The 13,960-nt window shown below is 53.1% G+C and overlaps 1 protein-coding gene across 6 annotated transcripts in view; it reads right to left on the bottom strand.

The window, feature by feature from the left end:
* The window catches only part of CCDC88C (coiled-coil domain containing 88C), a 124,535-nt gene that overhangs the window by 68,591 nt on the left and 41,984 nt on the right, over window positions 1–13,960 (bottom strand). For 5 of the 6 annotated variants that reach the window (XR_006604137.1, XM_045071213.1, XM_045071222.1 and 2 more), the window contains exon 4: window positions 5,117–5,186. Coding sequence is in view for 4 of the 6 variants with exons in the window: in XM_045071213.1 (XP_044927148.1) it covers window positions 5,117–5,186 (70 nt within the window). In the remaining 2 variants the exon portion in view is untranslated. The other variant, XM_045071234.1, reaches the window with a different exon arrangement.

Raw genomic sequence — 13,960 nt, 5'->3', positions numbered from 1 at the left:
CTCTCCTCTCTCGCTGGGTTTCTGCACCTCAGGGGCTCCCTCCCTCCCGTTCTGCACGTCTGACGTGGGATCAGCCATGTACAAGTCAGAATACCACCACTGCACTTGGATCCAAACCTGGCAAGAAAAGCCATGCTCTCTCCCAGCACGACTGTTGAATGACTCAGCAGAGAAATTAATTTGCTAACACCACCCTGGCTTCCCATCAGGCGAATCTAGTTTTTTGTGTGTGGCACGGTGACAGGTCTGGCTGCTGAGAAAACAGAGCTTGAAGGGACGGGGAAGCTGGTCTAGGTCTGGCCCAAAACCTTTCCTTGCTTTACGGACAAAGCGGACATCCAGAACAGACTCTGGTAAATCACGCCAGTGTACTTAATGGACGCGCAGCTGGCAAGACTGAGGCGAGGGCAGTTTCTAGGGCCTCCCCTCGGGCCTCGCAGAGCCGCACACACGGGCTTGGGCAGAGAGCAGCTCTCACGAGACCCTGACCACGGACATCTGACCTTCCCATCTGGGATAGCTTGTCTTTGACTCTCCTCAGGAGCGCTCGTTTGAAGGGAACAGGAAAGTGGGGACAGGAGAGAGGATGAAGGTGGGTCTCCAGCAGTCGTCATTTACTGAGCACCTACTATGTGCCAGGCACTGCTCTAGACATCTAGAACATAGTGGCAACAATAGAAAAATAAAAAACCCAAAGATCCTGCCCTCATGAGAGATTACATTGTGTGTGTATGTGTACGCACACGTGCATATATGTGTGTGGGGGGGGGTTGATAAACAATGCAACAGTCATGAAAAATAAATGATCAAGTATACCAGAGAGTGATAAACACTGTGAGAAAGGGAGGGCAGAGCAGGATGAGGGGATGGGGTCCCAGAGGCCAGGGGGCTGCAGTCACAGGTGGCCCCTGAGCCAAGACCCATGCGTGCCTGGGAAAAGGGAGCCAGGTGGTGGAACCGGCCAGCGTGCACGGGTCCTAGCACCAGGAGGGAGGGGGCAGTAAAGTAACACAATCTGACTCACTTGCTAAGGAGACCAGGGCAGGGGACAGACGGCAGGAAGCAAGGACAGGGACAGCAGGTGGGCAGAAGGCTACTCTGGTGTGTAGCCAGGTGAAAGTCAGGGGTGTCTGGAACCGGGGCGGCAGTGAGGCAGGAAGAGGGAAGAAGAGCTCAGGTGTTTGGAAGGTAGAGCCGAGGCATCAGCCTGACAAGCGAGTGTGGGTGAGAGAGGAGGGCAGGATTTGGCCAGCCAGAAGCTCAACACACGACACCCTACGAGACCCGGCCCTGAGAGCCCCAGCACAAGGCTTTCCCACCAACAGCTGTCATATAAAGGTGAGCAAGGGGCTCAGAGCAGGGTCCTATGAGACCCCCAGGCCAGGCTCTAAGATGTGGGGTCCACAGTGATGAGGCACTAGGCAGACGCCTCCCAAGGGACTGATACCCAGTTGAGAGACCGCTGCAAAACCAAATACTGATAGAGAGAACACCCAGAGAGGCCATCAAGGTACAAAAGAGACAAGAGAGAAAGGGGATTTGGGGTCAGGCGGGGACAGACACTGAGGAGAGATTTTTTTTTTTTTTTTAAGATTTTATTTATTTATTTGACAGAGAGAGATCATAAGTAGGCAGAGAGGCAGGCAGAGAGAGAGAGAAGGAAGCAGGCTCCCTGCCGAGCAGAGAGCCTGAGGGGCAGAGAGCCCAAGCCAGAGAGAGTCTTGATCCCGGGACCCTAAGATCATGACCTGAGCCGAAGGCAGTGGCTTAGCCCACTGAGCCACCCAGGCGCCCCTGAGGAGAGATTTGAAAAGCACTTTAAAGTATATGAGGTTCTTCCTCACATTCATGGAGCTGTCGCTGAATCCCACCCAAGGCAGAAAAAAAAAAAAGAGAGAACATCCTTTTGTTCAATGGGTGTGGCAGGTTCTATACACAGAAAAAAATCTCTTAATAGTAGGAATTCTGACATCTTCCTTCCCTAGGTCAGAGGTTGGGGGCAAATGCTTGGTGTCTCGGGATGGATGTCACTGTGTGTGTGTGGGTGTCTGACTAGGCACTTTGCTGGGCTCCACTGAGGTGCATTTGCCAAAAGAAAAAAAAGACAAAGAAAAAGCCCCCACCCACCAAACAAAACCATGAACTGGGAAACGTTGTAAGTAACAGTACGGTTCCCTCACCAGCCAGCAAGAGCACAAGCCTGCCCCTAAGATATGTGTGGCAGCATTAGTGAAAAGGCAGCGCCCCTCCCAACTCCCAAACCCACTTCTAGGCAACCACACAAAAAAGAAACCAAAAGGCTTTGTTCTTTATTTAAAAAGAAACCCAAAATGCTTCTTCACTCATCTATGTTTTAAAATTTAAGACAGAACACACTATTCCATAAACATGCTTCTGTGTCTTCTCGCTGGCGGGCCTCCCTTGTCAACCTCCCCTGTTCTCAGAGGCCCTGGGACCCCTGTCAGAACTACCCAAGCGTGCACCCAGTTCACAGTTCCCTGCGGTGACGCGGGGTGAGGCGGCCCCAGCCCCCCGGGCGGAGCTTGCTGAAGCCACGGGGAGTCAGGCCGGCCTGGAGGCCCCCCGAGCTTGCTGCCAGGCCAACGTGCACGCTCTCTTCCCGGCCTGTCCGTCAGAGCTGGTGACACTACCTTTTCGACGGATGGGTACTGACTCTATACGGTGCTAGGGACACTCCGTTCACCAGTCACAGCCTCAAAAGCAGCGGCCCCACAATGTTCTAAGCCTGAATGATGGTGAAGTCTGCCCAATTCTATACACTCACGACAAAAAATCACTACGTTGTATCCTGAGGGGGAGCAAATGTGATGGCACAAAACTATAGCTCAATAAAGCAATTTCAAAAACAAGTCACAGTGTCCATACCCGTGTAGATTCTTTTGCTCTGCACCAGACCTGACATGGGGACCTGGGTCCTCTGCGTAAAGACAGCCCCCTCTGGGCCCATGTGGTTCAGAGGCTGGAAGAGAGACTCTGCTAGGGGAGAGGCTGGAGCCAGGGTACCAGGGTGTGGAGGTGGCTGGTGAGGGGGCCTCTGGAGGACAGGCTTCCAGGTGGCAGCAGGAAAGGGTGGGGGGGGGGCACAGACAGGGAAGAGGAGGGGCCCCACCAAAGGCAAGGTGGGCAAGTTACACAGCACGATGGGGTGACAGGATGGCGGGATGTTGGTGGGTGGGGTGGGGGGGGATGTGTTTAATGTCAGGCTGAACCATATGCCAGAGCCACATCTGTAGGTCAAAAGGGTCAAATCCTGGCCCAACCTGGCCTGTCTGTGTGTGACACAGGTGGGAAGCCCAGGACCCAGGGTCTGCTAACAGGCCATGTAACCGCAGGCTCGTCACTTAGACCCCACAGGCCTCTGTCGTCTCATCGTAAGTGGGATGGCACAGCTGCACCCCAGAAGCACAATCCCATTCCCATGTTTTCACACACCCACGATGCCCAGCACGTGGTGGGCTCACCGGGGGCTCGAGGAGGGAGCGTCCTTCTTTCCTGCTGCTTCACCTGCCTCTTCACCTTACACCCCTGGCTGCCCCCAGAGCGGACAGAATAGAGGAGCTAAGTTTGAACTACCCACCTCCCACGAGCATCTCTCCCCGCCCCTATTAAGACCAGCCGCCGAATAAATCAGGACAGGAAGCACAATTCTGCACAGCAAAGCAGACCCCCCACCTTCCTGATGTTACCACGGAAACACGGGAGTGCCAACTGCCCCTGGGGCCCGGGACTATGGCTAGAATGGGCTGCATCTGGCATCCTCAACCTGGGGGAACCCTGAAACAAAGCCAGACGGCCCGAAGGCAGAGCCAGGGCCAAGGCGAACCAAGGGCTCCCTGTTACCGACGCACAGAGCGGGGAAGGGTGTTCGCTGCCAGATGCCAGCAGGTGGGCCAGCAGGTGGGCCAGGGCGGCCTCTGCAAAGCCGTCACTGTGCAAGGCCGTGAACGTTCACGGCCCACAGCGCTAGTGATCAAGGGGAGGTCCAAGAAACCTCTTCCTTTTGGCTCACGCCGAGATAAGGCCACACGCCAGCTCACGGGGCCCCTAAGGACACCTGCCACGAGGAAAGTGATTTGATGCTCCGTGGTCCTGACTTGGTGCCTCCAGATAGGACGGCAGCTCCTGGGGCCACGGCACTCAGACACGGCTTCTCTGTGGGGACTGTCCTGGGCCGGTCAGTCAGAGTTCTGTTCCTTCAGTCCTGAGGTAACACCAGCTACTCTCATAAGAAAAGGGCAAGAGGGGCCAGACACCAGTGGGAACAGGGTGAGGAGATGCCACGGAGGAAAGCTTGTCTTTTCTGTAAAAGCCACTTTTGTGGGGGGGCCTTTCCTGCACTCCTGGACCCTCACCTATTCTAGGAGGCCAGAGACCGACGCCGGCCAGGTCCCCACCGGAACAAGTCCCAGCCAGTGAGTACACTGTCCCTGGGCCTGCACGCTGACGTCCACGAGCCATAGGTGCGGGTCAAGGCACACGATCGTGCCAAGGAAAAAAATATCCATCACCCTCTTCAACTCACTCAGTGAGTTAGCTGGCAGGTATGACCTAAGCTCTGCTTTCCTGGAAGGTGTCCAGGAGGACATTTCCTTCAGTCCTTCAAAGTCACACCGAGGGTCCAAGCCCAGGACTTAGAAACCTTGCCCAACGCTGGTCTCCAGAGACCAGCAGAAGGCATGAAAGCTGAAACAAGACAGGACATGCTAGAGAGATCCAGCTCGGGGTCAATGAAAGCATGTCAGGATCCCCGAGGAAGGGATGTTTGTTCCTGCAAAATACTCTGACCTTCTTGCCAACAGGTAAAATGGTGTGGATTCTGTGCTTACTACAGAGAGACCCCTCTGGCAACTCCAGAGACAGCAGTGGGCTCTCCTGCCTCTGCACTTGCAAAAGAGGGGTCCAGCGGTTGGGAGGACTCATTCGTAAGGGAAAAAATGCGCTCTTGGCTTCACGCCTCTGGGGAGTAAGCCACCCCTTCCAGAAGCTCACCCAAACGATGCCGTGTTTTCACCGAGCTGGCTCAGAGCTGTGTGTCCAGCAGCTGCTCAGAGCCCACGGCGCTGCCCGGGCACCCCAGGGGGCAGCTGCCACTCACCAGACAGTGGATCTTTGCCAATCATCAAGACATTGGGCAAATTCATTACGATCAGCTGCTGGAGAACTTCCTACAGAAACAAAGGGGAAAAGATATCATTAAGAACAGGAAACAAAATTAAAGAATGACTAAGAAAATTACAGTCTGTCCCTGGATAAGCATGTGGCCAGTAAGTGCTAAGTCTGAGGATCCTCTAAAATAGGAAGGAATATTTAGGACATAAATAAACGAGGAAAGCCCAAGTTAAGTACATTTCCGCCTTGATCACTAACACATAAAAATCACGCCTGCCAATGCAGAGAGGCCTACTGCAGGCCAAGGATAGAGGATTAGGTCTAAGTTTCTTTTTAAGAGAGGTCTTTATTTTTATTGTATGGTTTGCTGGTGCAGTTAAAAAAAAAAGTACAGAGCAAAGATGAGAGAGAGACTACGGAGTCTTTATAACCTAGTGATTCAGGTTCCTAGCATTCGGCAGGTCTTTGGACCAAGCTATAAATGAGACTTCCCTCATTTACAGCAGCGGCGCCCCCGGGGGAGGGGATAAATCACAGCTAATCTGCCCCTGTTAAAGGAGGCTCGAGGAAATGAGCCGCCTTCTGGCCCTCACACCAAGGGGCTTTGAAAGAAGGGCCCAGGCACCAAGCTATCAGTCATGCCCCCGTGTCTGGGGTCTTTTTAACAAGCTCCCCCAGTGGAGCGTGCGGCTCTGACAGGTCGAGCTCCCGCACCCATTTCCCAGAGCACTTCTCAGGACAGGTCGTCTTCTCTGCCCAGATGTGCCTTTTCACCAATCGGAAGATTAAAGTCTCATTTTTACAGAAGACAAGGAAGGGGGTAGGTTTCTCTAAGTATTCTCGTCTGAAAAGATTACAAAAGGGGTCACTACAGAAATTTTTCACTGAAGTTCCTCCTGTGCCTTTTTTTTTTTTTTAAAGATTATTTCTTTACTTATTTATTTGAGAGAGAGAGAGAGAGACAGCACGAGCAGGGCTGAGGGACAACCACACTTCCCGCTGAACGAGCCCAGTTCAGGGCTAGACTTCAGGACCTGGGGATCATGACCTGGGCCGAAGGCAAGTGCGTAACTGACTGAGCCAGCCAGGTGCTCCGCTCTGATGCCTTTTGGAAAAATGTTTCCAGCAAGACAGCTTCTTTCCAGCATCACTCTATTGCACCAGGTGAACTCGAGCATCTCTGTAATCTGTATAATGTCAACTAGCCCTGAGGAAGAAAACAGGGACAATCACACAGTCCTCTAACACCACGGGGCCCAGCTGAATAGCCCAGAACGATGTCCAAATCAGAGTGGTAGCCATGGCAAGCATGCCCGGAGAGGCCAATACCTTCAAAATATACATAAAGTGATTTGCTCCTCCCCCCTCAGTGTCTTTCCATGGCTCCTGTCCACACCAGACTAGGGGCAGGGGGAGAGGGGCGGATGCAGACCCAAACACACCGGGCCCCTTTCCACTCAATGTCGGCGAGCGTTTTTATTATCTGGGGTTGCAGGTCACCACGTGAGAGGCTAACGGTCTCTCAAACACATCTTCATTGGCGAGTACCCGTGCCGGACAGAAGCAGAAGTTGTAGAGCAGCCTCAGCCCTCCTCCGGGGCCGAGAGAAGTCAACACACTTACAAAACAGTCTCTCAACTGAATGCTCGCGCCAAAAGATTCCGCAGTCTCTCCCTGGGGCAAAACACACACGGAGAGTAAAATCAGCAAAATCCACTTTCTAACTCACTCATCCAGCAAAAAGAAGGACTCCAGGCCAGATTAAGCCCATTCCGTCACGGAGTTGCTACTCTGCCTCCACGCTGAACTCAAGAGCTCAGCCCCGCTTCTGGAAGATTTACTTGCTGTCACCGTCCAACCAGCTACAGTCCCTTCGGAAGCCCGGGCTGGTTTCCCTCTCCCACCGTCCAAGCGTCTGGGGGCACCAGAGCTATGACTGGGTGCTCACGCTTACAAAGGAGACATAGAATGTGAAATCGTCTCAAAGAATTCTCCAGTAATAACAAGGTGGTATTTTTAGGCTAATGACTATCTCAGCAAAAGATCATTGGAAACACTGCTAGAAATTATTGCTAGAAACGTATCTTCTCCCCAAACAGAGTATTTCACATCAGTGTTTTTAATTTGCCCACAAGAAATGTGTCCCTTGGTGCAATCCAGAAGTATTACTTTATGAATTGATGATTTTTTAAATTTGTTCCTTTCAAACAACACTGTGGGTCTCCTAAGATCTAATCCTGTGGCCCAAAGCACTCCTGAGACACTAACCTTCTTCTGTGGCCCAAAGCACTCCTGAGACACTAACCTTCTCCTGTGGCCCAAAGCACTCCTGAGACACTAACCTTCTCCTGTGGCCCAAAGCACTCCTGAGACACTAACCTTCTCCCTATAGGCCTGCCAAGCACATGTTCAGCAAAAGCAGGCTCCAAGGTGTGAGGGCACGGACAGAGCTGTCCAGTAGAAATACAATATGAGGCACACATTAATTTTGAATGTTCTAGTAGCTACCCTAAAAAGGATAAGGAAAAAAAGGTGTGTTTGCACGTATGAAAATATGTTAAGTCAGCATATCCAAAATATTATCATTTTGCCATACAACCAACATAAAATCATGAACGAGGTATTTTACATTCTCTTCTGGTACCAAGGTCTCTAGAATCCACTAAGATTATACCCACAATCCTTGTCAACTCAGATGCTAAATTTTCACTGGAAACACTTGATCTGAAAAAAGCAGTTTCCCAACACACTTGTAAGTCTTCCAACAACCGAATCAAGTGTCAGTTTTCAAACGTCAGGAAAATTTCACTTCCTCAGTCACACCAGCCACACACGGAGGCCCCAAGAGCCACATGTGACTAGCAGCTGTCACGCCCAGGACATATCAGTCACTCCCCAACACCAGTGACAAGAGGACTCGGTGGCAGTCAGTCCCCGAGGAAAGCTGAGAAAATACATCTATCGTCCCCTCGGGGTGGCAGGGCCTCCAAGGCGACAGGCCAGGCCCTCCATCTAGTGGGGACGTGAGGTGGTTGCTGACAAGGAGACCCTCCCTCCTGGGAATCAGAACAGAAAGCCACTGTGCAGGCCGCAGCTGACTCTGGCCAGCTCGGCGGGCACCTGGTCACACCCGGCCGACAGCGTGGGGTGGGAAAGAGCCAGGATGGAGAACACAAGCCCAGGGGTGTGCTCTGAGCAGCTCTCTAGCTGGCCAGCAAGCCCTCCTGGTGCCAACCCAGACCTCTGCAAAGAGCAGAAGCAAAGGCCAGTCACTGGCAGAAGCAAAGAGGAGGGAAAGGGGCACACACGTATCTCCACACAGTTTCGTCTTGTCACCACATCCCTGTGGCCTGACGGGCAGGAGGGAAGAGTCGGACTCAGGGTGCGGCTTTCCCAGAGACACGCCCCCCACCCCCCTTCTGCGGAGACGGGGGCGGACGAAATGTTAACTCCGGAGATCCAGGAGGGATTCTGTACCTCTCTGCGCCTCCCCGGGTCCCCTCCTCTAAGTGTGTTCTCAGATCCTAACATAAGATGCTGGGGGAAGCCCCAGATGTTTCTTTTCATACACGAAGCCGTACTAATTGCCTCCTGGAAAGATCCCATTGGTAACTGCTGTAAACAAACCCAGAGTCCCGAGAATGGGTGAGAGGAGGGTGGGCATAGCGGATGCTCAGTGGCGGAGGGCTGGGAAGTGCCCTGTGATGTAAGAAGGGGAGAGAGCCCCCGGGACACCAGCCGGGCTACAAATCCAGAAGCTGGATCTTACCAGAATTCTTAAGTTCCTCCAGGGGCTGGCAGCCCTACCTGCTGGGGGAGCAATGGGGTTGGCCAGGACACTCTGCAGGGAGCGTCTGTCGCCCCAGTTGGCGGTGCCGAGGGCTGTGCATCTGTGTGTGCACGTGATGTCAACAAGCCTGGAGGCTCCCCCTGACGACATCCCAGCCCCGGTCCGATTCCCAGCTTCCTGATTTCAGCAGCAACCCAAGGGGGAGAACACAGGGCCCGTGGCATGGCTCTTCAGGTCATGGCTGGGGAGAAGTTCTGAGAACAGAACCAGGGAGTGGAGTGGGAGGAAAACGCTCCCTTCCTATTAGAATTCTCTCCCCGCAAGTACAAATATATTCGATGGGGGGAAAACACAGGAAACCGGAGGAGGAGCCCCATTCTGGGCCTCACAGGTCCTGGAGCACAGGAAGGATGACAGAAGATGCTAATGAGCAGATTCCAGAGGTGGCCAGGGACGCACACACCTCACACTTGATTACAACTAAGCGGGTGGCCCTGGTGGACCCAGGAGCATGGCCTCACCACCAGTGACACCAAATGCTTGTCCTGCTGGTCTTTGAAGCCACCGTGGGGCCCGGGACCACAAGGTCAGGCTACACCCTCGGCACCCTTCTGTCCCCAGCCCTCCTCCTCAAACCCCCTCCCACCTCACTCCTCTCGGGGACGTTCAAGGTTTCCCAAACGCCTGCACTAGGCGAGTACCAGTAAAGTCTCAGGATGAAAAGACCTGGAAGGCTCTGTCACTGCCCTGTGGACAGGGCTGCCTGGCTAGAGGTAGGAGGACACAGTGAGGGGGAGTCAGAGGCCTGAGGCGGCACAGCAGGGGCTGAGAGGGACCCAGGATGAACCCCAGCAGGGGCCTGATGGGACCCCCTCGCTCCCCAGGGCTTGTAGATGAAGCTCAATTGCTGCATTCTGTCCAGCCACTCCATTAGTGAGGTCCCAGTGGAAGCTGGGCCCCCAATTCCATTCTGGCCAGTCCCCATTCAGGACTTACAGAGAGCGCACCTGTCACCCATGGCAGTCGAACATTGGGAAGACCCAGAATGAGCCTGTGCTTTCTCCCAGGACCTCTTCTCTTGGTTTAGGAATGGGGGACACAGCTCAGGCCCCTTAAAACCCCTCCACTGACGCCTGGGCATCAGGGCATGTACCCCAAACTCTTTGTAAACAGTCTGCCTCACAATACCACTGTCAACAGCAACATAGTAAATGGAGGGCCGAAAACAGCCCCCGCGACGCCTCAAAATACAATTGAAAGGATGGCGAACCAAGTGATCGAGGAGGGGCACCTCCACACGGTGGCTACGAGTGGATCCCGGGGGCTGGTTAGGTCTGGGGAGATCCAGCACTCATCCTGGTTCCTGAGACCACGACCAATGCCTGAGCCAGAGAGACACGACTGCACGGGCAGTCCTGAAGGCACGTCAGTAAAGAAAGAGAAACCCACAGAGAAGCTACCAAAATGACAGCACATTCTTTCCTACAGCCACCATGACAAGGGCACTGCCCAACATTTTCTAACGATCCTGGGGCTCGTACCCCCTTAAATGACACTATGTTAACCCCACGACCTGGCTTCTCAGATTGTTTTTGCCAGCGACTGAGCTGTGCAATGACAGGCTCCCAGAAATCATCTTTTCCTTTGAGACAACTCACCACGTATCCAAGAGGAAAATGACAGGATTTCACTTCCATTTTTTTTTTAGAACACCAGCCCCTGCTCTCTCATCGAAGTGCACTCTGGCATCTCCCACCAGGAAACGCAAAGCCTCCCTCAGCTGGGAAGAGCAGGTGCCAGCTGGTAGGACCCCGGTGACCCTGGACTGGGGGGCGGGGGGGGGGCCCTCACGTACTGTCCCCGCTGCACTCTGGGGATGGAGGCTGGAGGCCCTGGGGGGAGGGGTGGGCTCTGGAGCACCAGGCCCTTGATGATTGGGGCTCAAGGGGTCCCAGAAAAGTTCCATCCGCTACCTGGGGCAGTGTAAGGGCCTCCCTGAAGAGTCTCACAATCCCGCCAGGGCCCATCTGGACCTCTGCGCCTGCCCAAGCAGAAAGGTCATCTTCTCTTGTGGTGGAAGAGATGCAAGGTCCTGGAGAAGTTTCAGGGTGGAAACGCTTGTGTGCGTGTACGTGTGCGTACACATGGGGACTGCAGGATCGAGGACACGGATGTCACGAAGACACTGAAAGAATTCTTTTTCTCCCCTCCAAATGAAACTCAGTTTTATGGCTTGATATTATGCCAGAAAGACAAAATAAGTGCTGTCAAAGTTCAGGTTCTCAGAATCACGAGTGATTTGACCAGGAGCTGATGTTGAGTAAATGAGGGGGAATCCCAGAAAAGTGCAGATAATCACCCAGCAGAGGCATCCAGAAGGTTACCAAGGAGGTCGGGATGGTCTGAACAGCAAAAATGTGCCTTCCACACAGCCAAAGAGACAAAGAGCCTTCTATGGACCTGGCCATGTTCTCAGAGTCAATACTGAAAATCAGAAACACACGTGGCATTGGCTTTGATCATGCACCCAGCCGCCTCTAGGTCTCCGTTCAGATCCTCAGAAGTCACACACTGAGCGCTGTGCTGTGAGGTGAGCACTCTCAGCCTGAATGGAAAGGCAGGGAGGTAGAAAATCATAGTCCAGAAGGCAGGGGTCAGAGCAACATAGCACAAGGAATACCACCAAACCCTACCCAGGTAAGTCCGGGAAGGCTTCCTGAAGGTGGCTTTTGAGCTGGGCTATGAAGAATGCTTAGGAGTCCCATAGGAGGAGGAGAAAGTCCAGAAATGGCTGAACTGCTGAATGTGGCCAGCAAGTCAAGCCTTGGGTTACACTGTACCACACACTCTGCAGGTTCCAGTGGGGCATGTTTTCTTCCCCCCACATCCCTAGCCTGCACTCCTCCTAGTCAGAATCCTATTCATCCTCTAAATCTCACAGAAAGTATTACCTCCTCCTTCCAGCTACCTTTGATGCCATGAAGCACATGCAACTTTCTTTCCTCTGAATTCCAAATGCTTCATTTGCCCATGTCTGTGGTCCTTTCGCATTTTGCCTTGTCAACACCCCCCCCCCATCGCACTCAGAGGCAGCGAAAAGCTGCTAACAATGCCAGCTGACAAAATTAGACTGATCAGAAAAGATTTCTCAAAATTTACATCAAAAAAAAATTTTTTTTCTTTTAAATGGGGGCACCTGGCTGACTCAGTACTGTAAGTGTCTGACTCCTGACTTCAGCTCAGGTCTCTATCTCAGGGTCCTGAGTTTAAGTCTCACATCAGGCTCTACACCCAGCATGGAACCTACTCAAAATAAATAAATAAATAAAAATAAAATTCTCCTTTTTAAAGGGAAGAGGCATCTTCCATGTCTCTTTCTCACTAATGGGGGGATCAGGTCCTGAAAACCATCTGCTTTGCTCCACCACCATGATTGAAGTAACTCAACTGTCTTTGTCTGGAAACCTGGTAAAACCTGTGGCCATAGGCCTTAAGATTCACCAGCCTACAGGTGTTAACGAAAGTTAAAACATCTCAGAGTGAGTTTGTAGCGCTCCTTTGAATGTGCCATGCTTTCCCATTGTTAATTCCCAAATATGATTGTTCAAGGAGCAAAGTTTCATTTATTTTTTTTTTCAAAGTTTCATTTAAATGAAAACAAGTTTCATTTAAAATTCCTACACTAGGAAGCGAGTCCAAGAAAGGTATCGCCCCGAATTCCAATGCTCCCAGGGTCTGCTACAGTGCCCCATACGAGAAGACATGTCTAACCCCCACAGCAAGAACCCTGCCGGGGGGTGCACAGCACCAGTGAGGGTTCATGCTGAGGATGTACATCTGGGACTCCACAAGGCTCCGATGCTCAGGGAGCACCCCAGACAGACCCACAGAGCTGGGACAGTGTCTGGGCCCTCCGCACACATGTCCTCCTCACTGTTCATGCTCAGGTCACCAATGAGCTATCCTCCCAGCGACGCATTTCAACACCTCGTACCCGGATCTGGCCCAGAGGGGTTCCATAACACCCTTTGATACTCCTCAGTCAAAACAAAAACTGCCCGAAAGCCTGGCCTTGCCAGACACACGTCCAACCACAGAAAGGGTCCCATCTCTTTCCTGCTCCCTATAGTCCCATGGGGCGGTCAGGAAAAGAATCAGAATTTCCAATCTGAGGGAACCAGGGCAAGGTGCTGGCAATGAGGCTTCATGGTAGGGTCAGAGCGGGGGCCAGGAACGACACTCTGGGTAGTGAGCTCTCCCCGGGACCATGCCACCTGCCCCATGGCCCAAACCAGAGCACTCCGTAATTGGTGATGCTGGCCTGTACCTTCCGTGGGGATTCACGGCACCCACAGCCTGCTGCCCCCAACCCCCGGCAACTCCCGCTTCCCACAGTTTTGCCCCATCTGAGGTCAATAAGGAAAGCCCCAGCCCGCTTTCTGGGGTATCACCGCCAAGAGCATGAGTTTCTAATTGAACTGCTGGGAGGAGGTGCAAGCCTGATGATTTATCCTCGGCCAGCCGTTCAAAGCCTGGGCCCATGGGGCCACAGGCTTGTAATCCCATCTGGACAAGGAGCTCTGGCTCCTAGCACATTCCCTGTGACTGGGGCAGGGAGCCCCGGCAAAACGAGTGGTAATGAAGTACTTTATGTTAAGAGGTTGTCACGTAAAGCTGCTGATAGATTCAATCCATCTGTTCTAACCCCTTTCAATTACTCCGGGGTCCCTAGGGCCTGACACCAGCACAGAGCCGCACGAGCCTGACAGCGCGGGCTCTCCTAACTAGGCCACACCACATCGCAGCAGCCGGTGATTTAAAGCTACCCGCTGGGGCCACCCGTGCTTACCGCAGCAGGAGAAAACCGCCCGCCCCCGGGTTCGTGTTCGTAGCGGCCTCTCCCCGTGGCTCTGTTCACAAAAACAAACTAAGACCGCGCTTTGTTCACAGAAAGGGAAACAAGTGTTTCCTCCAAGCGAATCCAGGAGCAGACCTGGGGGAAGGAGTCCCTGGAAACGCAATCACCACTGTATGCGGGCA

This window comes from Mustela putorius, unplaced genomic scaffold (assembly GCF_011764305.1).
Source record: "Mustela putorius furo isolate JIRA1106 unplaced genomic scaffold, ASM1176430v1.1 tig00000129_pilon_pilon_pilon, whole genome shotgun sequence".
Lineage (NCBI taxonomy): Eukaryota > Metazoa > Chordata > Mammalia > Carnivora > Mustelidae > Mustela > Mustela putorius.
The sequence above is the reverse complement of the archived record's forward strand: the minus strand, read 5'-3'. Positions and strand labels throughout refer to the sequence as shown.